The sequence below is a fragment of the Chionomys nivalis genome, chromosome 7 (genome assembly GCF_950005125.1).
Source record: "Chionomys nivalis chromosome 7, mChiNiv1.1, whole genome shotgun sequence".
NCBI classification, from domain to species: Eukaryota; Metazoa; Chordata; class Mammalia; order Rodentia; family Cricetidae; genus Chionomys; species Chionomys nivalis.
Genome location: NC_080092.1, coordinates 58799476 through 58825065, shown reverse-complemented (window position 1 = coordinate 58825065; position 25590 = coordinate 58799476). Strand labels below are relative to the sequence as shown.

Below are 25590 nucleotides of genomic sequence, written 5' to 3'. Positions count from 1 at the left end.
TGTTGAGGTTATAACTGCAGCTCACCTTTCATTGAGTATGGTCATTTCAAAATAGGTCCCAAATTTACAAAACAATTTACACCAGCGCCACTAAGTAAACTGTACATCGAGTCAGGTGTCCACAATCTAATATAATCTCAGTACAGGAGAAACTTGAGTTCTTAGCCAGCATCAGCTATGTAGTGTAGCCTAGTCTCAAAAACCAAACCAAGCCAACCACCTGGGCTGGGGATATAGTCAGGTGATGAAGCGCTTGACTAGCACGTGAAAGGCTCTAAGGTGGATCGTTGCACCAGAAACAACAAATTTGTCATTTCACAGAAAACTTTTTTCCTTTTAATATATCTGCTATTTCCTTTTTAAACTCAAACCATTTGGGTCACAAATATACCAAAATTATTTTTTAAATTATACCTTATTTGTTTTTAATTTAAAAAAATTTAATGTGCTTGGGTACCATGTGCACACTTGATGCCAAAAGCCAGAAAAGGATACTGTAGTCCCTGGAGTTACATACTGTTGTGAGCTGCGAAGAGGGTGCTGTGAACTGAATCCAGATCCTCCAAGAGAGCCAGTGTTCTTAATCTTTATCTCACCCCTAACTCCCTTTGGGACAGGGTCACACTATGCATCCCTGGCTGGCCTAGAACTCACTGTGTAAGATTAGGCTAACCTTAAACTTGGGATGATTTTCCTGGCTCTGCCTTATTCTAATTTTGTGTGTGCAGATGAGTGTGCATGTGGAAACTGGAGGCTGATGCTGGGAATCTTCCTTTATTTCTCTTCTTTATTCTTTAAGGCTGGGTCTACCATCAAATCCAGAGCTCACCAACATGACTAGTCTTGCTAGCCAGCTTGCAAGAGATCTCATGTCTGGCTTTCCTAGACTGGACTTTCAGGTAGCCTGCCACACACACCTGGCATTTATGTGAGCTTGGGAGTCAAAACTTCAGTCCTCTTGCTAGCACAGCAAATGTTTTAATTGCTCTGCTGAGCCATCTCCCCTCCCCCCTGCCCTATTCTAATTTTCTTTTTAATGTGCACTGATGTTTTGCCGTGGGTATCAGGTCCCCTGGAATTGGACAGTTGTGAGCTGCCATGTATGTGCTGGGAACCAAACCTGGGTCATTTGGAAGAGCAGTCAGTGTTCTTTACCACTGAACCATCTCTCCAGTCCCTATTCTAGTATTTTTAAATAATCTCTATCTTTGTACTAACCACTCATCTCCTAAGATTAACAGCCAAGCCCCACATAGTCAGAAAGCATACATTATGAACCTGAGCGCAAGTTGGACTTTCTGTTTTCAAGTGGACTGTTATAAACACAGCTAAATCCCAATTTATTACATAAAGACAAATAAGTAAATAAAATAAACATAAAACCAACTTAGGTACTTGTGTATTGTGATGATGTGGGATTACCCTTGGTATGCTATGAATATGTTGTATTACTACTGGTTAATAAAGAAGTTGCTTTGGCCTAGGGTAGTGCTGAATATAGGTAGGTGGGAAAACTAAACTGAATGCAGGGAGAAAGAAGGTGGAGTCACGGAGAAGGTAGCCAAAGGAGAAAGATGCCAGAACCTTACTGGTAAGCCAGAGCCTCAAGTAGACACACAGATTAATAGAAATGGGTTAATTGAAGATGTAAGAGCTGGCTAGAAATATGCCTGAGCCACCTGCCAAGCAGTGTTGTAATTAACAGTTTCTGTGTGATTATTCTGGCCTGAGCAGTCGGGAAACAGTACAGTCTCCGCTTGCATTGTGGGATGATATTAGCTCATGGGATAGAGTGAGGGAAAGGAATCGACGACACTGTCCCTTGCAGTTTCTCGGAACCAGATTTCCAAGTACTTTAATGTCAAAAACAAGTTCACGAGATTAAAATAAATAAATAAACCCTACATATTTTGATTCACTGGTTGACTATTAGTCCTATGAGCCAAACACATCATAATCAGAAAATTCTTAAAAGTTTAGAGGGAAAGATTTTTTTCAAGACAGAACACTTCTAGATGCTATTGTATGTGTGAAACCTTTGTTATGACTCACTGGAAATTAAACATGCAAAACTCCAAGTGAGCTTAGTTTTGCCTGTGCACAGAGACCTTTTCACTCTTATTCTTCGAAAACCTCATTTTGAGTCTTGCTGCCAACACCAGAGAGAGGAAAGCCAGCCAACGATTCCAAATATAACACACAGAGGCAAATGCTACAGAAATCTGTCTGACGGGAAGGGACCACGCTGAGATCTACTGAAGTAGATACACTTCTCAATCAGACCATTTTGGTCCCTGTCTGTCTGGAGCAGAACTCCATGAACCGTTTCATGAGGAAAATACCCACTTTCCAGTAGCCTCATCACTGCTGCTGTGGTACTCCCTCCATCAGTGACAACAGTCCTTTCCAACTCAAACAGAGAGATGCATCATCAGCAACTAGAGCTCTACGGTCAGCCTGCTTTTTTTCTTCACAAATAAAACTAAACTGGGTGGTTGTAGCACACACCTTTAATCCCAGCGCTGGAGAGGCAGAGGCAGGTGGATCTCTGAGTTTGAGGTCAGCCTAACTAGAGTGAGTTCCAGGACAGCCAGGGCCCAGGGCTACACAGAGAAACCCTGTCTTGAAAAACAAAAACAAACAAACAAAAAAGATTAAAAAAATTATTTTATGTGTATGGGTGTTTTATCTACATGTATGTCTACTTGTGTGCCTGGTACCCAAAGGCCAGAAGAGGGATCAGATCCCCTGGAACTAGAGTTATAAATGGTGGTGAGACATCCTGTGGGTGCCTGACTAGAACTCGGGTCCTCTGGAAGAGCAGCTAGTGCTTTTATCTGCAGAGACATCTCTCCAGCCCAGGTATCCCCTTTTACAGATTTTTAGGGATCAGATTTCAGAAGGCTCAACTTATGCACGACTGTGATAACAAAGCCAGAATCACCAGGGAACAACTGAGAACTTTCTAGTTCTCTGGGGCAGGCACAGTAACCCTACTATCACGCTGAGTTTATTAATACCACGCACAGGACAATTCATTTCCTAACACAGAGAATTGCCACAGAAAACCCAGAAAAGACCTAACTGGACTGACTTTCCACAGTCCATTAATTCGAGAGAAAAGGTGATCCAAACACAAGTTGTGAGCAGTCCTTTCCTTCACTCAGGTAATTTATCTCAGAAAAACCTGCCGTTTGGTGCTATGTGTTAAGTCCAAGAGATAAGGTTTGCCTAGGAATCACTTCTGTCTAGGCTTGGTATTTCAGGCTTAAAATCCTGGTTACTTGGGAAGCTGTGACAGGAGGGTTAACAGGCCCTACCTAGTCAACCCAGCATCATCTCACCAAAAGAAAGTACTTCTGGGGCATTTTAATATATACTGATTACCATAAAGCATACTGGGAAAACAGCCCAACAAAGGACTGGTCTCACAGAACCTTTTCTTTTTTTGTTTTCTTTTCAAACAGGGTCTTTTTGCCGGGCGATGGTGGCGCACGCCTTTAATCCCAGCACTCGGGAGGCAGAGGCAGGCGGATCTCTGTGAGTTCGAGACCAGCCTGGTCTACAAGAGCTAGTTCCAGGACAGGCTCCAAAACCACAGAGAAACCCTGTCTCGAAAAACCAAAAAAAAAAAAAAAACAAAAAAAAAACCAAAAAAAACAGGGTCTTTCTATATAGCCCAGGCAGGCTTGGAATTCTCCGTACTCTAGCCTCATCCTTTAAAATGCTGGGATTACAGGCAAACAAAGACCTACCGAATTATCTCATAGAACTTTCAAAGATAGTAGCACTGAAATTATGATCCATAGCATTCATAAAATTCCAATTCCATTCTCACTCACTCTGTACATAAGGGACACATGCTATCTAAGTCATGTAGTTTCAGCCAGTTCAAAGGGGAAACAGGAGAAAATACAGCTCTACCTAACCTCACCCCCATACAAATAAGCAAAACCAGGAAAACTATTGAAAACACACTCAGGAATCAAAACCTCAACATTAACTGCTTGACCTCACAACTCTGGCTGATTTAGTACTTCAATTTTGTTGGAGAATGTGGTTTAAAAAAACAGAAAAGTGGGGAAATCCTCACTTATGAAATGAAAGCACCCAGGGAATTCTATTTAAAAGATGGTTTCCTCCTCGTTCACTAATACTTAGAATGTTTCGTGACTTAGAGAAGAACTCAGATAAGTCGATGATACATTCACTCAGTACTGACACCTTCAAGGGAGAACTGAAGATGAGAAACAAGTCCTACTTCATTCACTACCATTTTTAAATCTCTGATTACCAGTCCTCATTCATGATCTCAGAAAGGGGAAACAGTCAATGAAATGTGTAGCCTGAGTCTCACTGTCCCTCCCGCTTTCTCTTTCCAGCTAATGCAGAAACTGCAGTTGAAACTTAACAAGTTTTAAAGTCTTAAAGACTCAGAGTTCAGCTTTTAAGAGTTTAAAAGCCCAACTTTAGGCAAAAAGATAGCACACTTTTTCCATGTCTCAAAACTTTTCTTAAATTAAAGGTTTACTTAAGAGCCAGTAAGATGTCTCAAGAGGTAAAGGTACTTGCTGCCCCATATGGTAACTTGAAATCCCGAGTCCAGTCCCTAGGAACAACAGCAATGGAGGGCACTGACTCTTGAAGGCTGTCCCCTTACTTTCACCTGGGCTCCATGGCACCCCCCTCCATATATATATATCATATATATATGATATTTGAGACAGGGCTTCTTTGTGCAACGGCCTTAGCTGTCCTGGAACCAGGCAAGTCTTGAAGAGATCCACCTGCCTCTGCCTCCAAAGTGCTGGGATTAAAGGTGTGCACCACCACATCCTGGCAATAAATGTAATTTATAAAAAAAACTAAAAGTAATGTATGTATGTGTATGAGTGAAGGTATACATGTCCAAAAGCATACTCCCGAGTTTGGAAAGGTTAGAGTGCACTGCGTGTCCCCCTCCATTTTCTCTGCCTATTCCTTTGAGAATTCTGGGTGTTTTCTCAGTTAAGCTATGACCTGGACCAACCTGGCTTCCAGCAAGGCTAGAAGCCAGCTAAGTATCACTAATCCCAAGTCTGCCACCACCACCCCTAAGCTGGAGCTAATGGCATAAGCAAGAGCCGTGTGGATGCTGGGATCTGAACTCTGTTCCTCATAATTGTCAAGCAAATGCTCCTAAGGTGCTTCAGATTCTTAATAATTCCAACATTATAAAACAAATGAGATTTTTAAAAAGATAATATAAAATTTATCAAGTATTCACTCAAAGGAGTCACCAATCTCAGTTAACACCCACTTCGCCCTAAAGGTAATAATTAAAATATTAGCCCAAACTTAAAAAAAAAAATACAGCTAGATATGGGGGTGCACAGCTGTAATCCCAGCATTCAGAAAGCTGAAGCAGGACGATGGGCATAGGTTGGAAATCACCCTGGGCGACATTACAAGTACTAAGTCAAACCAAACCAAACAGGGATACACAGCAAGACTGTCTCAAAAAAAAAAAAAAAAAAAAAAAAACACAGAGAGAAGAAATTGAAAACACAGTCCTAGTCATGCATCAGATAAGTACAACAAAAACCATAATCAACACAGACTCAGGTTCAAATCCCTCCTGTGCTCAAGAACAGCAAGGGAGGGCTAAGCGATGATGTGTACTTTTGAGACTGAGGCAGTAAAATGGTTGTGAGTTCAAGGCCAAGCAGGGCTACAGAGTGAGGTCAATTTAACCCACCCCAAATAAAAAGGAATAGCAAGAGAAACTGTATCACAAATATTTTCTCCAGGTGGATTACATTTTAGAGGAAGTAAAGGCTAAAAACAGAACCCACAGGCCCTTACTGTTAGCATTACTCACTTCATAATAAAAATTTAAAGACCAGTAGCAAAGCTTCCTCCAGGATAATAATCTTTGTCCCTGGAACATTACAAGCCAAGATGGGGGTGCCCTCCTAGGCAAAAGTGTCTTGGAATTAGTAACGGGTATGTCTCACGTAACTTCTGACCACAGTCTTAATTTGCCGAGTTATCAGTCATCTGTCTAATAAAACCTGCAATTAGTACAAATGCAGCAGGCATTATTCCACAAACCAAGCGAGGGAATGTGGATGGAACTGTGGAGACCTTAAACACTTTTTGAAACAAGGGATTTCAAAATAGACAACACCAGTTATAAAGGGCAGCACAAAAAACAAAAAACCCAAACCAAAAGAAAATAACAGGACCCCTTCCCTCCCAATCTAAGTGGGAACAAACAGAACAGCCCTTCCTCCCAGAAGCTCGCCTCAGTCAACTGTTGCTGAACAGAACAAGAAGAGGCTACCTGGGTTCGAAGTACAGATGTGGGATTTTTGTGCAGGGCAGAAAGGTGGTGTGGGGGCAGAAGATAGTGAAAACTATCTTTTTTGCCGGATCGTTCCACGATGAGAAGGATCAAGCACCCTCACCCGGCGATCAACCCCACACCCCCTCCCCCACCCCCATTCAGCTGAGGTGAGAGAATAGACTGCTTTCCAGCTCTCAGAACTGCCTTTCTGGGGCCACCAAATACAATCCTGCCCCAGCAGCAAAGAATTTTGTGGAGAAGGGCTCGTTGATCCAGAGCGGAGAAGAGAAATCGGCGCCCAAGGGCAATTTTAATTGTCTAACTCGGCCCGATTTCCTAAGAGGCAGCAGAGCAGGGAGGGAGGAGCAAAGAGGGAGGAGGGGGGGCAGCTCTGGAGTGGCAACAGGGGGCAAGCTGCAGAGAAAGGGATCAAGTCGGCGAGATCCTAGCCCTGGCCCTCGAGGAGCTACTGCAGAAAGGGCTCAAAGGCTACCCGCACCGTTCTCCCGGAGACGTTTGCAAATCATATATGTAGCCAAAATGGCGCTGAGAATAAAAATATAATTTAAAGGCAGGTCGCCATATTGTAAACAGAGAGGCAAAGAAGTAGACTCGAGAGACATCCTCCATGATTTCCTGCACCGGCGCAGGCACCCGCTCGCTTGGGTCTAAACCTGGGCGAACTGGGTGGCCGAGAGCTCCGCGCACCAACCCCAAGGAGAGCTCAGGCGCAGGCAGGAGCCCAGAGGGCGGCGGGAGCGCGCGGCCGCCAAGCGGCACTGGACCTGGAGCTCCTCCCCTTCCTCCCCCGCCGCCGCCGGCCGCACTCGGCCCAAGCAGTCCCACCTCCCTATCTACTTCCAATCTCAGTTGGGGCTCACCTCACTCCTCCCAACCCCCATCCGGGGTCACGCCGCTGCTCTTGCCCTCAAGTCGGCCGGATCCCGGCAAAAGCCGAGATCGCAGAGGCACTCGCCCCAGCGGCTGCAGGCAGCTAGCGGCTGCAAGCGCCCGTTATTTCTGCAGGCCTGGTGAAGGAATGTACCGAGTACGGTCCGCCAAGGTGCTCCAAAGGGGTCCCCAGGCCTTACCAGCACTGGAGGTGGAAGGCGGCAGGGCAGTGGTCGCAGCACAAGAGATCCCCACCTTCCTTGCAGCTATCGCAGCTGTCGTGGTTGGTGGCCCTGCCGCTTCTCCGGGACTCTTTCTCCGGCTTCCGACTCCGTTTTTCTGTCTCGTCCGTCTTAGGGGGAGCCAGCAGAGCTTGGATTTGCTGCACACACATACAAACGGCGTGTGTGCACATTCGGAGCTCTAGGGCGTCCCGTAGTCCCCGAGGCGCGGCTTCTCCGTCACCCACCCCTCTTCCCCCTTTTGTCCTTCTTCCACCCATCCAGGCTGCTTCCAGAACCTCTCGGTCCCCGGAACCTGGGGAAGCCCACCCTAACTGCGCTCCTGCAGCACAACAAGGAGAAAAGCTCCTTCCAAATGAGGATCAGGGTAGGGGGATGGGGAGAGGGTGCGCGGTTCCCTTCTCGCCACTTCCTTGTATGGACAGTGGGGGACTCCAAAGCCCGGCTCCGGAGGCCCGAAGCTTGGTACCCGGACGTGCAGGGGGAAGCACAAAGGGGCCGACAAGAAGGGGGTGGGGAGGCCTGCCGGTGAAATAAAATGGAGTGGGCTGAAGCCTCAGGAGAGCGAATCGAGGGCGGCGGGTAGGTGAAACTGCTGCAAACGTCCTCGGAAGCTGCGCTCAGTCCCCCAAATTGCAAAGATGGGAGGGAGAGACTGGGTGAGGAAGAACCCCCCCCCTTCCCCGGCCCTCTGGCGCTTCGAGCTTAGGGCCGGCTTTGTGGGGCGGAGGTTCCCTCCCGGCACTGGGGGAAGGGGATGAGAACCAGTCTTACCTCCATCAGCCCCCCCGACGTGTCCAAGTCGTACACGATCGTCTTGGTCTCCATTTTCTCCCACATTCATCCACCTCCCGGGCTGGGCGCTCTCTGCTCCGGCCCCCCCAGCCCCAGGGGGAGGGGGGAGGCGGGGGAAGGGGGCACTCCTGACCCCCGGCCCCCTTTTCTCTTCCCAACACAGGTTCCGACTTCCTCGCCCTGGCTCCCCCCCACCCCCCGGTCCCCAGTCCCTGGGACGGCAGCGTCCTCCCCAAGGGCCGTGAGAGGGGAGCAACCCCTCAGCCCCGGCCCGGCGGCTGGCTGCACAGTGGGTCCCGGCTTCAGGGGGTCAGGCCTCGGCGGGGCCTAGGCCCACAGGCTAAAGCTGGCACTGGCGACCGCTGGTCCGACCGGGAAGGCTGGAGGGCGCTGCCATCCCGGGGTTGGGGGACCGGAGGGGGGGTGAGAGGTTAGGTGAGGTTGTGGAACGTGAGGTGACTCGGGGGAGGATGATGTGGGGTGGTCCCCGGGCTCCGCCTCTCGCCGCCGCCGCCGTCTGCGTCCCGGCTGCCGCGCACTTGGCGCAAACTTACCGCGAGCGCCCGCAAAGCCACCCGCGCAGGCGCCCCGGGATCGCCGCTCGCCGCGCGCAACCGCAGTGACAGCCGGCGGCCTGGCTCCCGCGCAGCCGCGGTGATGGGGTACCCCCCTGCGCGCAGCCGCGCTGGCATTCGTCTGGAGCGCAGAAGCGCCGCCTTTCTGCCGTGCGCCAGCGTACTGAGATAAAAGGGCGGGACCTGAGGCCTCGCTCAGGCGCCTGGGTAAGCGCGTACGGGTCATGGCGCAGCCGCAGGAACTTGGGAACGCTTCACCCATTGGTGTTTGTGTGCAGACCGTGGTCCTTCTTCCCGCGCAGGCGTGTTGGGTTGCCACCCTCCCGTCCCTTAACAACACACCCGCCTCACGCGCAGGCGTATTGTCACCTGGCGGCCTGCACAAGAAAGCGTCTCCTTTCGCCATTTTGGTAGTGGGATTTGGGCTACCGTGCCCTTGGAGTCCGCAATCACCAAGATGTGATGTTGTATGGAATCGGTATGCTGTCGGCGGCAGTAGTACTCATAGGGAAGCTGTAGTGGATTGTTTGGCTCCAGCATCAGGTGTGGCTGGAGCAGGCAGCCATATTGGTAAAGGAAAAAAAAAAGCCATTGCGACAAAAAAAAGACGCTTTTGGTGGCGGTTTGGATGGCTGCTGTTTCCACTTAATTCTCGCTCTCGACACTTAATTTTAGCACGAACATCGCTGCCTTGCGCCACGATGGAACCAAGGCTGGTTCAAGCTGCCTTTCTACCCTCTCTTAACCACTGTCCCTGAGAACAGCTCTTAAAGAGGAAGTCAAAAGCCCAAACAGTCCGTAATCCTGACAACGCCCAGCTACCTGCCTGCAGTTGACTTCAACCCCCAACTTGCAACGCGCTGTGTTCAAGGGTGAACGGGAACGCATTGCACCCTGGGAGTAAGGATCGCGATGGGTCTGATGAGTTGTGGGAATTGTAGTTTCATGTGTAGATGCTGCACTGTTCCGTAGGATGCTGGGGAGGGAAGCCTGCTGAGAAGGGTACTGGGATTTGTAGTCTGAGCTCCTCGTCTCAAATTCTGGGCAGAGAGACTTGCTTCTGTCTTTGGGTATCCGCTGTTATCCCTTGTTATCGCTCTCCGATGTGGATAGATACTGCGGATGAAGCTGTTGAACTGGGATAAATGAACCACACTAGACGTTAATTAATATTGGTGACAGTATGACTGTATCCTGCCTTCTTTTTATTTTTCCCTCCCTCCCTCCCTCCCTCCCTCCCTCCCTCCCTCCCTCCCTCCCTCCCTCCCTCCCTCCCTCCCTCCCTCCCTCCCTCCCTCCCGTCCCTCTTTCTTTTCCAAAGATAGAGTCTCTGCAGCCCTAGCTGCCTAGAACTCGCTATGTATATCAGTTAACTATGAACTCAAAGAAATACTTCTGCCTCTGCTCCGGTCCCATTTCTGGGATCAACGTGAGCTACTATTGCTACTATGCCTGGCCTTCTTAAACTTTTCTTCTTCTTCTTTCCTTCTTTTTGGTTTATTGAGACAGACTTTCGCTGTGTAACAGCCCTGGCTGTCCTGGAATTCGCTCTGTAGACCAGGCTGGCCTCGAACTCAGAGGTTCGCCTGCCTTTGCCTACCGAGTACTGGGATCAAAGGTGGCATGCGCCACTACCACCCGACACATGAACTTTTTTTTTTTATGTGCATTCGGGTTTTGCCTGGACGTATGTCTGTCTGTGTGAGGGTTCCAGATTCCTGGAACTGGAGTTACAGGCACTTGTGAGCTGCCCTGTGGGTTCTGGTTATTGAACCCAGGTCCTTTGGAAGAGCAGCCAGTGCTTTTTTTTAATTTATGTATTTTATGTATGTATTTTAATTGCATGTACTCTTGCAGGTCAGAAGAGGGCATCAGATCTCATTACAGATGATTGTGAGCCACCATGTGAGTGCAGGGAATTGAACTCAGGTCCTCTGGAAGAGCAGTAAGTGCTCTTAACCACTGAACCATCTGTCCAGCCTCCACTTAAACTCGTTTTATGTTCTGCATACATCATTCTCAGAGTCGTAAAACAGAAAGACTATTTGATTTAAACTCTATTTCCAGATACACAACAGTGGAGCAGTGATTTGCTTAGGTTTCTAGTGGGTTTATAGCAAACCTAAAAAGGGAACATTTCTTGATTCATAGGTCAGAATTCGTCCTCCACACCATGCTTACTGTCTCTGAGGAACTGTTGCTTCTCCTTTTAGGACAGTCAGGACTATAAATCAAAAAGGATATGGATAACTGTGTGAAGTTTTAGGTGTGTGTGTGTGTGTGTGTGTGTGTGAGAGAGAGAGAGAGAGAGAGAGAGAGAGAGAGAGACTTTGTATTTCTCTGGTGCTCCTGTGTTGGTGCCTGGAAATAGTAAGGTCATGGGAAGTGGAGAATGTCATGCAAATTGGCTGCTCTCTGACTTCTGTGGTCACCACAGCCAACAATAGATTAGTAGCTATAGGACTGAGATGTGGCTCACAGAGGAGAGGGCTGGATAGGTTCCTTGAAGGAAGAGCTCAGGCTTTATGCCTCCTTCATGCCACATGACCTAAGAAGCTGGAGCTCATATGCCCTCTCTCATTGGCTTCCTTCCTGCTGACCAGAGCACAGCTGTGCTGCTGTGTCAGCCTGAAGGTATTACTGGGCACAGAAGTGAGCTGCTGGCACATGCCAGTGAGCAAGGCTTCGCTTTGATCAACACATCCGTTGCAGCTGAAAACAGGAGTGGGCAGTGGGCTAATGAGGAAAATGAGAGTTGGCTCTGCTGACAGGTGCCAGAGGAACAAATCACTCCACACACCTTTCTTCTGAAGCCTGAAGGATGAGGTCAGTCCAGTAAGGGCAGGACTTGGGGCCACCTTGGAGAGTTCCAGCTCTGGGTGTTCAAGGGGACTCCAGGAAAGAGAGCAGGTGGGATGCAGAAGCCTCTGGAAGCGACCTCTTGTGGTCCATATAGGTATTGCACTATGAATGACCGAACCCCCTGACTTGGGCTGCACAGAGGCCTGGAGGAATTTCTGGTCCACATCTTCCAGTTAAAGACTGTAGAAGCAGAAGGTACTGGTGGGCGCAGGTCTTCCTCTCAGGTGTTTTTGTCTTTTATCTTTCAAGTGCCTCCTGGGAAGATTCTTTCATCTCCGAAGACTTTGGGGGCCATAGGGAATGGGCAAATTTAAGTTATCCTGGTCAGCCATCACTTCTTTAAAAAGCATTCATTTGTTTGTTTATGGTTTTTTGAAATAGGGCTTCTCTGTATAACAGCCCTGACTTTGCAAACCAGGTTGGTTTCAAATTCACAGAGCTCTTCGTGATTCTGCCTCCCGAGTGTGGGATTAAAAGTGTATACCACCATGACCAGTCTTTATTTTTAGTTTTTGGCTTTTTATAGATAAAATTTCTTTGTGTAGCCCTGACTGTCCTATAGACCAGTGTTGAAGGCCGTGTGGGTCAAACACAGATAATTATTTCCCCTAACTGAACTGGTACGAAGTCGCAAGGAATAATCAGACACAGCTTACATGTCATGATGGAAGGGCATCTCAGGGTCTTTTCTCCTGACTATCTCCTGAAGATCTCTCCGCGTTTATTATCCAAACATCTTATATATCATCACATAAACTGAGCCAGAAAATACATTAGACTCGTATCCTAGGTAACCAGGTGAATGGCCTTTTGTCACATCTGCATTCTACCTGTATGCTAGCTGTCACGTAGGCCTGAATTAGCATCTCTATAAGATATCCTCCAAACATCCTGACCATTGTTAGGCAGAGGCAGCTTGTCTGCAGAGCTACATGGCCACCTCAGATCACCTCAGATCGGGCCTATGGCTTTTGTGCCATACAGAAATATAGGCCTACAGCCGGGCGGTGGTGGCGCACTCCTTTAATCCCAGCACTTGGGAGGCAGAGGTAGGCGGATCTCTGTGAGTTCGAGACCAGCCTGGTCGACAAGAGCTAGTTCCAGGACAGGCTCCAAAACCACAGAGAAACCCTGTCTCGAAAAACCAAAAAAAAAAAAAAAATCAGAGATCTTCCTACCTCTCTGCCTCCCGAGTGCTCAGATTAAAGGCGTGCGCCACCACCCAACTTGTTTTATGTTTTGAGATTATAATATAATTACATTATTTATCCCTTCCTTTTCCTGCCTTCAACTCCCCTCACATACCCCTTCTTGCTCTTTTTCAAATTCATGACATCTTTTAAAACTGTTGTCATATACATACATGATTAAACACACGTTTCTAAATACATAAGAACAACGTGCTCAGTCTGTATACTGTCCCTTGGATGCGTGTTTTCAGCAGCCACCTTAAAGAGCCCTTGCCTGTATCAGGTACCCCCAAGCCACCCTGTCCTTCCTACTCAGAGTCTGGATGTTTTCTGAGGACAAGCCAAGCTGGCTAGTTTATGTACAAGTTCAGTCTACAGTTCTGATTCCAGTCTCTCAAGTCTCACTTGGTAGAAGATGTGGAGGGAAAGATGCTTCAGACTTTGGGCATTGTCAGCAGTCCAGCAGTATTAAAATGGGGTTGGGACTGGGCCAATGTAGCTGTGGCAGAGGAGGAAATGAGGCATTGGGGTGGATGAGCACTTGAGTTACTGAACTCCCACATCCCTGTGGCATTAACCACTGGGGCCTCTCACTTCACCAGCCATCTGTAACACTAATGTCTTTGGGGCAGTGTTGCCTATTTAAATACATATAGCATTTTTTTTCTCATAAAATCTGGGAATGATGGATTGGTGGGTCTAGCAGGTCTTCTCATGCCAAGATCCATATCACATCCATCTACCACCCTCTCCCCTCCAAGATCCATACCACATTCATCTACCACCCTCTCCCCTCCAGGAAAGCACCGTTCACACTGCTTAATTTTTTTCCAAAAACACCATTTTAATAAGGAAACAACAGAAATAAAAGATTGTTCTCTGGCTGGAGCCCAGACCCCATATAATACATCATATGTACAAAGTGGCCTTCGGTCTGGACTGGGCTTCCTCCTGGGGATTTCTGACTTCAGTTCTGTGCCACATTCCTGGGTCCTTAGACTTCTACTCCTCTCCAGAATGTACCTACCCTCTCCTGGCATGCCATAACACAGTGGCAGGAAGGGGGAGCATAGTAAGTGGGGGACACTTGTAACATCCAGATGAGCATCAAGGAAGGTCTCTCCCCTCAGACTAAAGGGATGTCGGGGACAGTAGGGTATCCTGCTTTGGTGTGGAGCATGAATGTCCAGTGAAGCCCAACCTGAGCTTGGGACAGAGTCCCTGAACCTTTTAGGATTCCTTAAAATCCTCACCTCCCCAGAACAGGGTAGAAGGCACAACTCCAATTTTGAGCCTTTAGAGAAGGGACTAAAAACCTCCCTGCCAGGACTACCATTGAGGTCACCAATGAGAACAATTTTGGCCACTGGTGATGGCCCTGTGAGGGGCACCCTGTCCCATTTCCACTGGGACAAATCAGCTCTTCTGGAGTCCCCACATGCCAGGGCTGAACGGTGGCCATGTGTAGAAAGTGCCCTGCTCTGCCTGCAGCTTCAGGACGGAGGGCCAGGGCATAAGAGAAGCGGGGAATGTTGGCTGGTGGAAATGTGCTCCAGTTAGGTTCTATCCAAGTCAGGGGGCGCCTGACTTGGACCCAAAGAAGGGCCCTAAGTAGGCAGTGGTGCCAAGAAAATAGGTCACTGTGGGCATTGCAGGCAGGGAAGGGCACAACTTCTTGAGGGATTAGTGGTGTCTCTTCCCAGGTGGTATGTACAGGAGGTGAAGGGACAGCAGAGAGCCAGGAGCCCTGCCACTGGCCTGTGACACAGGGCTGCAAGTGCATCCCCAGGCTGCTCCCACCTAGATGGAAACTTCATATTCTCTCGTCTCCTGCAAAGGAAAGAGACTGCGGGGAGTTGGAAACTTGTAGAAGATTCATCGGGCCACAGTCCGCCTTCCCAAGGCAAAAGGAGGGCTTGGCAGGACCCACAGGCATACCCACCTAAGGGAGCAAGGACTTGGGTCCTGAAGAGGTATCTAGGCCAACGTGGATACTTACTCCAGTCTCATAAGTTGGGTTGTCAAACGCTGACTCCACCGTGATGCGGTTATAGGGGCGAGGATGAGTTCGGGGAAGTTGCAGGGGACTTTTCCCCTGGAGCCTGTGAGGACAGAAGACCCTGTGAAGCAGGGGTGCAAGGCAGGAGTGAACTGGGTGTGTAGAACAGGAAAAGAAGCCAGACTCACCTGGAGAAGTAGAGGTACACGCCTCCCACCAGCAGCACCATGGCCACCAGTGGTAGGAAGATGGCAGCTGCCATGTGGGCAGCATCCATGGCACTGGAGGTGGCAGGTGCCTTGGCAACTGAAAGCAAAGGGTGAGCGGCATTGGAGCTGATGTCCCTGTCCCTTGGAGCCTATGTCCCCTCCCTTCTCAAGGACATCAGAGACCAGCTCCCATTAGCTGGTTAGGGTAGGGAAGAAGCTGTATGCCCTTCTGGGCCCAAACTGTTCTTTCTCTGCCTTCCATTTGTGGGAACCCACAGCCTGGGAGCTGTGAGAGCCAGGTGCAGGGGGACCACATATCTGGCTCTCAAGCATGGGGACTCACCATCCAGGCTACGGCCGTTGTAGAACCCATCCAGAGAGGCTGGAACAAGAAGGGAGCGCCAAGGGCAGTGGGTGAGCCTGATGGACCAAGCCACCAATGCAAGGAGCACAGAAGTGGGCTCGTCATGGAAGAGGAACTGACCAGGGAGAGCCCACTCCTGCATTGTCATGATGATGTTAGATCAGAGACCGGGCAGAGACTGAGGGACAGGCAGGGGCATGGGCAGGTGCTTCTGATTCTCAACATGAAATTGTTTTACTACAACAGTTCTATGGTCCAGGTGGGGTTTTAAGGGGATAGTGGCACTCACCAGCCCTACAGATGGGTGGGGGATCACTCCAATGCGAGGGGTGTCCAGGCACACATTTGATGCTGGTCTGGCCCTTCAGCACATAGCCAGGAGCACAGGAGAAGTGGATGGTGGCCCCTGCTGGGTGAAGCCGCTTCTCAGGACTGCGGGCACCGTTCTCAGGGGCACTGAGACCATGGCATGGCTTGAACTGTTCCACTGCAAGGCAGGCAGAGTCAGGTGCAAGTTTCAGATCCCTCTCCTTCTAAAGGGCCCCCTTCCACACACTTGGCACTTACAGAGACATTTGGGGGCCCTGTCGCTCCACTTGGGGCTGCCAGCCTGACGATCATGGCAGGTGAGGATGGCACTCCCCGTCAGCACAAAACCCTGGTCACAGATATACTGCACAGTTGCCCCCACAGGAAACTTGGGGCTGGATATGAGGCGTCGACTGTGTTCCACATCCCCTGGGTCATGGCAGGATGTCACTATGGATGGAGAGGGAAGCAGGAAAGCAAGGAAGGTTCAGCATCTGGGGGTCTGGCTCAGTTGGTAAGAGTGCTTTGGAAGCATGCTTGAAACTCTGGATTTAACGGACAGCACTACATAAACCTGGCTTGGTGGTGCATGCCTGTAATCCCAGTACTAAGAAAGTGGAGGCAGAAGGATCAGAAATTCAAAGTAATCCTCAGTTTCATAGAAGCTTGAGGCCAGTCTAGGCTAAAGACACTATGAGGGTGGGACAAAAGAAAGGCCTGTTCACCCTGTTTTTCACGTGTCAAAGGCCAGCTAATACCAGGCTATATGGCTCTACTCTCATTTAGATGTCTGCATCTTTCCTTTTAGGCAGCTCTAGAACCCAGGATGGCATGCATGCCAGGTGGTCTTATACCATTGAGCTACATCCACCCCCCAGCCTTTTTTTTTTTTTTTAATTTATTATGTATACCATGTTCTGTCTGCAGGTATGCCTGAAGGCCAGAAGAAGGCACCAGATCTCATTACACATGGTTGTGAGCCACCATGTAGTTGCTGGGAATTGAACTCAGGACCTCTGGAAGAACAGCCAGTGCTCTTAACAACTGAGCCATCTCTCCAGACCCTTGTTTTTGTTTTTGTCTTTTGCTGTTGTTGTTGTTTTATGTTTGTGTTTGTGTCGAGTTTATGTGTACTGTGTACATGTAGATGTCCACCAAGGTTAGAAGGTGTTGGATTCCCCGGAACTGACTACAGGAGGCTGTGAGCTGCTTGATGTGAGTGCTGGGAACCAAACCTGGGTCTTCTGCAAGAGCAGTAAGTGCTCTTAGTCACTCAGACACCCTCCCCTCCACATTTTGGGGGTAAATAAATGCCTCACGCTATACCTTAGGCCACCTTCAAATTCCTGATCTTCCTGTCTCAGCTTCCTAAATGCTGAGATTCCAGGCGTGTGACACACCATGCCTGATTGTGCCCACCATTCTGTTGACACATCCTTTTCACACTCATCAAGGGCGGCAAAGCCATGCATTCGAGGCAGCCAGCACTGCCTGGTCCTCGGTCAGCCAGGAAATGCTTGCGGTACTTCTCTGGAAGTCCTGTGACAATGGATCATCTCCATTTCACAGACAGGGAAAGGGGGGGGGAACAAGTTAGAGGAACACGAATGCTAGCAGAAACAGGACCTGTGCTTGATTTTCTCTCAGAACAGAGGAGTCAGGGTGGGAGGGACCACGGGGACAGGGGCACTCACCCCTCTGGCATGAGGGCAGATCCTCACTCCAGCTCAGGTCCCACTGGCACATGAGAATACTGGATCCTACCACCTGGTAGCCAGGGTAGCACTGGTAGGTGACCACTGTACCATGCACCAGCTCAGGCTGTGATGGGCTCTTCCAGCCATTGGGGATCTCAGGTAGCTCTGGACATGTGTCATTGCGGGGCACCTCTGGGGACACAGAAGCAGGGAGATGCAGCCCCTTGGCCAGTACCAAGGTGACTGTGCTAGTGCCAACTCTGAGGTCTCTTTGTTTCCTGCAGATTAGCCTGGGCCTAGAATGGCTGGGAAAGTCTCAGTGACTCATCCTGCTTTCTCAAGCCCCACCCCCTTGCCCATCCCCTGACCTCCCTGAGTGTCCAAGATTCCAGGATTGTCACCATGGCTTTGACTCTGCTCTCAGAAGCACTTGGCCAGTCCCTCAGGCCTGAGAGATGGGTAAAGGAGGGTGGGGGAGTCACTTCTGTTCCAGACTGTCAGAAAGGAAGGCGCCAGCCCTTTTCTGTAGCTCCTGTTTTTGTTAGGAAGTTCTTGCTGCCTCCCCAAATCTCCCCTGCTCTAACCAAAGGCTTCTGGGGATGCCTGGTACCTTCCCGGGTTTTGCTCATCAGATAGGGCATCCAGTCTCCTTGTTGCCCTGTGCTCTTGGACTTGCCATGATTTGGGATCTACAGTCCAAGTCAGACAGAGACAAGCTCACCAAAGAAGTGGATGACAAATCCCTGCTGGTAGCCCAGTGCCGAAGTCCCAGGGTCTGACTGGAACTGGATGGTGACATCAGCCATGGAGGTAAAGAGCTTGAAGTGGCCACGGGGCCCTGAGTACTGGCCCAGGACCCGGGCTGTCAGGTCATCCCCATCGTAGAAGGTCAGTACGTCCCCAGAGCCTATGCGCAGCCTGTAGAGGAGGAGGATCAGGGCAGGACAGGCTGGGGGAAGGGCCCAAGGTGGGCAGGACAAGAGGTGACCCCAGCCTCAGGAGCCGGCTTGCCTGACCCGAGGCACTCACACTCGGATGTCCAGCATGATGCGCTTGTCCTCCTCCACATGCACGCCCCAGATGCAGTCCTGCCCTCGGCCATACGGCTCCGGCCAGTTTGGAGAGAGCACCACGCCTGCCGAGTCTGTGATCTCCCCGCTGCACACGGCTGCAAGGAAGGGGAGGCCGGGGAGGCCGGGGAGGCCGAGGAGGCCCATTCTCTCCAATGTGGTGCCCTAGGGCTGCCACCTGCCCACAAGAGTGCCACTCCCTGCTAGGATTCCCCACCTCCTCCCTCAAGGGGAAATATCAATCACGCACAGCAGGGCCCCCGGCCCTCTGCTCTGTGGCTGGCTCCTAGGTACCCACTCGGCTTGCTGCCCCGGCAGACCCACCCACTGGTGCCTGCTGACCTCGGCAGGCTGGCTCTGTCTCATTCCACTGGGGGTCGTGGAGGTCAACACACTCGATGATGATGGAACCCTGCTCCAGGGTGTAGCCAGGGTCACAGCTGAACTCCACGGTGGTACCCACAGGATAGGAGGGGGCACTGCTGCTGAAGTTGCCGTATTTGACAAAGGGCTCATAGCAGTGGCCTTGCTGAAAGGCTGTGAACCACAGGGCCCAGTCCAGCTCAGCCTCCACCAGGCTAGGCCAGAGGACAAGCCTTCTACCACTTCCCTCCTCAGTGCAAAAGTGTATCCTGGGCTTGGAATCGGAGGCAGGGGACAGGGCACCCAACCCTATTTTGGTCAGGAAGCCATCTTGATTCACCGCTGTATTCTTGTTGGCTCGCTGGCACTTAGTATACAGAAGGTTCTCAATACTCTTTTGGTGAGTTAATGAGCACATGTATGTATGTGTGGGTCTAGGATGCCTCTTACAGCAGTCTCTCCTCCCCACCCCAGCCAAGTGCTGAGGCCTGTTTTGCTTTTTTAAAACCTGGAGAATTCATTCTCTTGGGCTAGAAATCTATGGTTGAGGTAAAGGGCTCCTTCAAGGATAGGATGGGAATCTTGGGCCAGAGGGAAGGGGCATGGAGCAGGCGCGAAATGTGGAAGGCATGACAGATGCGGTTAGAGAGGGGAAGGATGTGGGAGAGAGAGCCTAGCACTGGTTGGGTTCCAGCAGGCTCACCCTCATAGCGCAGGGCCATGCCTGCTGCTGCCCCGCTGCTATCAGTACTGAACTCCACAAAGAAGTATCTGCCGGAGCTGAGCAGGCCTTCAATGGGCAGGTACTCCACCTCGTAGGAATCGTACACTGGTGGGGCCTCCACATTGTTCCCATTGCGGATGATGAGCCTGGGCCAGAAGAGTGGCAGCTGCGTGCTTGGTATCCCCCCAACAAGGTATTGCCAGGTCAGGCACTCCCATCTAGCCGGGACAGCCCCTCACCTGTCGTCATCTTCTGCCAGGGAGACCTTTTCAAAATGCAGGTGTAGTCGCTGGCTCTCAGGCGCCTCTAGCAACCAGTGGCAGGTGAGGTTGTTGCTGTAGTTGCCCGGGAAGCCGGGAGAGACAATGCGACCAGTGGTGGCATTTCGGATCACTCCGCCACAAGCAGCTATGGATGGCAATGGGCTTATACTTGGTCCCTGCCCTTGTTCCAAACAGCCTCCAAACACTCTTCCCCACCTAGCCCTGTGCCCTCAGCATGGGCACTAGGGACTTTTGCCTGGACGTCATCTTTGCTGCGGTGGCTCTGAGAGCCCATCTTACAGTCCTGACTCTGCTGCTGCAAACAGCCCAAACTTCAACTGGGGGCTGACTGTCCCCATCTCTGAGGTTTCATGTGCAACTTTCTTGGCAGTGAGCACATCTGTTGCTGCCTTGGCTGCGCCCTCTACCGACCTCTTCAGGAGGCTGACTGATTCTGCCAGGCTGACTTCAGTATGTTAAGCCGCTTATCCAAGACTGACTTTCTTGGAGCTAGCTGATACTCTTCTGGCACTCTGTCCTTTCCCACACCCCTTCCTCCTTTTCTCTTGTCCTTCCCTCCTCTTTTTTAACCTCAGGCATGCCAGGCTGTTCTTGAACTCAGTATGAAATCGATGATAGCCGGGCGGTGGTGGCGCACGCCTTTAATCCCAGCACTTGGGAGGCAGAGGCAGGCGAATCTCTGGCAGTTCGAGACCAGCCTGGTCTACAAGAGCTAGTTCCAGGACAGGCTCCAAAACCACAGAGAAACCCTGCCTCGAAAAACCAAAAAAAAAAAAAAAAAAAAAAGAAATAGATGATAACCCTGAACTCCTGATCCTCATGCCTCCATCTCTCAAGTACTAAGATTATAGGCATTTGCCATTATACATGACTTCTCTTTCTTTCTTTCTTTCTTTCTTTCTTTCTTTCTTTCTTTCTTCTTTCTTTCTTGTGTTCTTTCTTTCTGGCAGGGTCTCACCTTGTAGTCCTGGTCCTGGCCTGGAACTTGTGGCATAAAAGTATCAGCTAGGTCCAAGAAACTCAAAGGTCCACCTGTCTCTGCCTCCTGAGTGCTGGATTTAAAAGTATATGCCATCAGACCTGTTTTTTTTTTTTTAAAAAAAAAAAAAAAAACAGGGTCTCCCTATGTAGCCCAGGCTAGTTTGGGACTCACAGTCCTCTTGCTTAGCCCCTGGAAGGAAGGCTGCGATGACAAACATGTCCCCATGCCTTGTTACTGTTGTAAAACTAATTTTCTGTCTTGCCTAGCATGATAACAGGCCTCAGATTTGAACCCCAGAACACAAAACAAAACGACAAGAACAAAAGCATTTGTTTGTTTGGGTTTGTCCTTTAACTAGGACCCCTTCGGTACAGAGACCCTGTCTTTTCATGTCAGACTTGAGTTGGTTTTCCATGTCAGGTGAACAACATGAATGCATGAGTATAGAGAGGAGACAGGACCAGTATGCCTTGGCAGGTTGTTAGCCACAGGTGGCCTCAGATACCTTCTGCAGTGGCTCTCCAAGACTAACAACATTCTCGTTCCTTGACTGACTGCTAAGGACTCTCAAACTGAACCCTCTGGCCTGGGACTACCTTTTCTTCTCTAAGGAAAGACTGAGCTGCATGTCTGGGCCCAGCAGTGAGGGTTTCTGGGCCATTCCAGCACAGAATTCACAGAAGGTGAGTGGGGCCAAGAAGCAGGCCTAAAACAGGAAGCTGGTTCCAAGCACAGACACACAGCTCTGCTCTCGGAGGCCAGACCACAGACATACAGCTCTGCTCTCGGAGGCCAGACCACAGACAGACACACAGCTCTGCTCTCGGAGGCCAGACTACAGACAGACAGATAGCTCTGCTCTTGGAGCCAGACTACAGAAAGACACACAGCTCTGCTCTCGGAGGCCAGACTACAGACAGACAGACACCTCTGCTCTCGGAGGCCAGACTACAGACAGACAGACACCTCTGCTCTCGGAGGCCAGACTACCATTGCCATACAAAGCACCATTTTCTCGAAAGGCTGCAGACAACAGAAGAGTTGAGTCTAGATTTTGGGGCCAGAATGAGTCTTGTCTCACATTCTCTACAGAGGAACAGTCTAACTTTCTGCTTGGCCTTGTACTCGAACGCCATCCCATTGACTTAGAATCACTCAGTGGTTCTCTATGGCCCTTGAGGTGAGGTTCAAGTTCATGATGACTGGGACTCTCTCCTTTCCTTTTCAATCTTCCTCCTTGAAACCTTCAGGCACACCTTACTAGATTCGGTTTCTGCATGCCTTCACACAGAATCCACCAAGCTGCCCTGAGCTAATGATTCTGGCAGCCCTGCAGGCCATCTCTGTGGGAATCCTTCCAGGTCTCCTCCATTTGGAACTGGCCTGTCTTGCCCACATACAGGGCACACTGAGATCACCCCATCCAGTGTTGTCCACACTAAACCACTCCCCAGCCTCCCCACTAGGTGGTGCTCTTTGAAGGCAAGAGACCAGGTCTGACTCTTAGGGACAAGCACTAGGAAGAATACGAAAGGAAATAAGGTTCAAAAGTCCAAGGTTCTTTCCCTCCAAAAAGATAAAAAACAAAAATTATCTGTCATGTGGCAAACACAACACTACCACCATGAGCCTTCTGGGTTTGTAGCCATCCCAGGCCTTCCAGGAATCAGAATTGGCATCCCTGTACACTCAGCCTGGCTCTCTGATCAGTGTCTCTGAACTTCTCTACATCCCCAAAGCGACCACCCCAGTTCAAATCCTCTCTACAGGATGGCCTCCCGGCCCGCAGACAACCACCGCCAGCTCTCCGGCTCTCCAGCTCTCTGGAGCAGTTCTGACTTCCTTCCCTTCCTCCTCAGTGCTGTGCACCTAGTGCCTTGGACCGACAGTCCAGGTCCTTGGCACTGTCCGCTCCACCTGGCTGTCTTCTGTGCTGTAAACACCCTCTCCTTTGTGCCCCTCCATCATAGCTTACATTGTTCCCTGCATAGCAATGCCAAACATCCAGGGCTACCTCCTCCAGGGAGCTATCCCAGTCCCAACTGGGAATGCACGGCTGCTTTCTACCCAGACAAATTCAACCCTCACCCTTTGACAAGGTCTAACTTTGTGGCTCAAGCTGACCTAGAACTTAAAACCTTCCTGCCTCAGCCTCTCAGGTGCTAGGATTTCAGTCGTGACTACCATGCCAGCCACGTTATGATTTCCTTGGTACTTTAAACTCCCTGATTTAGAATTAGTGATCTATGCTCCTGGTTTATTTGTTTTTTTTTTTTTTGGTTTTTCGAGACAGGGTTTCTCTGTGGTTTTGGAGCCTGTCCTGGAACTAGCTCTTGTAGACCAGGCTGGTCTCGAACTCACAGAGATCCGCCTGCCTCTGCCTCCCAAGTGCTGGGATTAAAGGCGTGCGCCACCACCGCCCGGCTTTATTTGTTATTTTAAAAGTCCTATTTATACGAGTGTGCCTGAGTGTAGACTTGTACATACAAGTGCAGGGCTTGTGGAGGCCAGAGGGGGCGTTGGATCCCCAAACTGGAGTTACAGGCAAATGTGAGCTGCCTGATTGTGTGCTGGGAATAGAACTCAGGTCCTCTACAAGAGCAGTATGCAGTCTTAACTACTGAACCACCTCTCCAGCATCTCTAGGTCCCTTCTTCCCGCCTTCCCTGGGACTGTGGGGCTCCGAGGATAGAAGCCCCGTTTGACTCAGGTCCCTTCTTGGCTCCACACACCTTCTAAGAAATCTGTGCTGGAATGGCCCAGAAACCCTCACTGCTGGGCCCAAACAAGCAGCTCAGCCTTTTCTTGGGGGAAGAAAAGATAATCCCAGGCCAGAGGGGTCAGTAGGAGAGTTTCTTAGCAATCAGCCAATGAATGGCAGTGTTGTGATGTCTGGAGAGCTACTGCAGACGGTACCTGAGGCCACCTGTGGCTAGCAATCTGCCAAGACATGAATCATCCCTGATTGGTCCTGTTTTCTCTCTACATTCATAGATTGCTCAGCCAACATGGAAAACCAACTCTGAGCCCAACCTGTGATGCTGACATAACGGAGAATAAATGTAGGTTGGTTCAGTACCGCTGAGATGTGCAACCATATATTGACTTCCTTATAGAAAAGAAGTGAAATTCCAGACAGCAATGGCGATCCAAGATGACCCCCACTTTACTCCTCTGCTTGGCACCGAGCCTTCTCTGTGGGGACCCACTCACCAATGCAGACCGGCTCTTGGGAATCCCAAAAGGGCTGGGTGGCATTGAGACAGGTTAGGAACTTGGCACCCTTTAGCTGGTAACCAGTGGCACAGTGGAAGCGGGCGCTGCCTCCTGGGTGGAGGCTGGTGACAGTCACATCTCCATAAGCTGGACGCCGGGGAAAGTGGCAGCTCAGGAGATAGGCTACAGAGAGAACGGGTGACAGTGAGGAGGGGCAGGGCCCGCACAGCCTGCTCTAGGTGTCTTTGGGCTCAGAGGAGGCATTGGGAGTTCCACAGAAGTGTCCCATTTCCACTAACACATTGGCAGCCTGCCTAAGCTTTCTCTGTGGAGGTTCTTTCTAGTCCCCCACCCACCCCGACCAGTCAACGACTTTTAAACTTTTAAAGACAATGGGAGGATATGGGAAAGTCCCACTCACCTTCTTGGAAATTGGAGGTGGGATTAGTGTTTCTGGGAAACTTGGCTGCTTTGGAGTTGTTATACCATATATGCCCATATAGCGGCAGCAAATCTCATAAAATTGCCTGGCATATCCCGACTCTTAGGCTAAGCCCCAGAAATAGCCTCTAAGAGGTAGGGGAGAAGCGAAGAGAAGGCTTGACTATGTCTCTGTGTGCCTTGTGTGACTAGAAAGGGGGTTGCCTCTGGAGAGATGAGGTTCCAGAGCCTGAGTCTGTGTGCCTTGTGCGACTAGAAAGGGGGTTGCCTCTGGAGAGATGAGGTTCCAGAGCCCGAGTTAACAGCAACTCGGTTTTGAGGCTTCTCACACCTGTCTTATTCTTAGTTACTGTGTGAGTTTTGCGGGTATGACCACTGACAGGCTGGCTGTGATTGGCAGGTGGTATAGGGCGATGCCTAGGACATGGGTTCTGGGTTTGGCTAAACCAGGACTCCCTGGCTTTAAATGCAGACTCCACTACTTGCTGTGCCACCTCGGGCAAGTTACCTCTTTGCTCTGTGCCTTGGTTCCTTTGTTTAATCAGTGATCTAGAGTACTGCATCCAAGGCTGGGGAGGTTAAATGAGAGGCCATATGTGCAGTGCCTGGCACAAAGCACACAATTCATGCCCCAGCCGACTGGCAATGTTGGCAGTCAGGAGTCCCGACAGATTCTTACATTTGCTGTACTTTCCAGCTCCTAAAACACCTTCACACCCTCGCACTTAGTACCTATAATAGCCATGGAAGAAAGGTGAGGTAGGGGCTGTTAACCCATTTTAAGGTAAGGAAAGCTGAGGTCTGGAGAGACTGAGGTTCAGGGGGCCTGTGTACTGCAAGTGTAAGATAGGGTGGGGATCCGAGTTCCTCAGTGCCCCTTGCTTCCTACCTGACCCCAGTCAGCGGTCAGAGAAACCTGATAGTTACAGACAAGGCAGGCCTTGGAGGTTGTTCAGCAGGTCATTTCCTCCCCGCTAGGCTAGGATAGGGAGGACTCTACCCAGAGTAGAGGGGTGAGAGGCTGACGTCCTGGGAGCTATAGGCCAGGT

At 50.2% G+C, this 25590-nt stretch overlaps 2 protein-coding genes across 3 annotated transcripts in view; both read right to left on the bottom strand.

The window, feature by feature from the left end:
• Positions 1 to 8883, bottom strand: part of Phf12 (PHD finger protein 12) — a 43732-nt gene extending 34849 nt beyond the window's left edge. Inside the window, exons 1-2 of the mRNA XM_057774548.1 lie at positions 8236 to 8883; positions 7420 to 7601 (exon numbers count right to left, since the gene is read on the bottom strand). Coding sequence (XP_057630531.1) covers positions 7420 to 7601; positions 8236 to 8301 — 248 coding nt within the window. The 5' untranslated portion in view covers positions 8302 to 8883. The remainder of the gene's footprint in view (positions 1 to 7419; positions 7602 to 8235) is intronic.
• Positions 8884 to 13712: 4829 nt separating this feature from the next.
• Positions 13713 to 25590, bottom strand: part of Sez6 (seizure related 6 homolog) — a 46601-nt gene continuing 34723 nt past the window's right edge. The window contains exons 5-17 of one of the 2 annotated variants that reach the window (XM_057774903.1): positions 24098 to 24283; positions 19858 to 20026; positions 19598 to 19764; positions 18874 to 19068; positions 18491 to 18629; positions 18183 to 18379; positions 17459 to 17653; positions 16023 to 16214; positions 15745 to 15942; positions 15435 to 15473; positions 15071 to 15188; positions 14883 to 14985; positions 13713 to 14729 (exon numbers count right to left, since the gene is read on the bottom strand). In XM_057774903.1, coding sequence (XP_057630886.1) covers positions 14697 to 14729; positions 14883 to 14985; positions 15071 to 15188; positions 15435 to 15473; positions 15745 to 15942; positions 16023 to 16214; positions 17459 to 17653; positions 18183 to 18379; positions 18491 to 18629; positions 18874 to 19068; positions 19598 to 19764; positions 19858 to 20026; positions 24098 to 24283 — 1931 coding nt within the window. In that variant the 3' untranslated portion in view covers positions 13713 to 14696. The remainder of the gene's footprint in view (positions 14730 to 14882; positions 14986 to 15070; positions 15189 to 15434; positions 15474 to 15744; positions 15943 to 16022; positions 16215 to 17458; positions 17654 to 18182; positions 18380 to 18490; positions 18630 to 18873; positions 19069 to 19597; positions 19765 to 19857; positions 20027 to 24097; positions 24284 to 25590) is intronic. The other variant, XM_057774904.1, reaches the window with a different exon arrangement.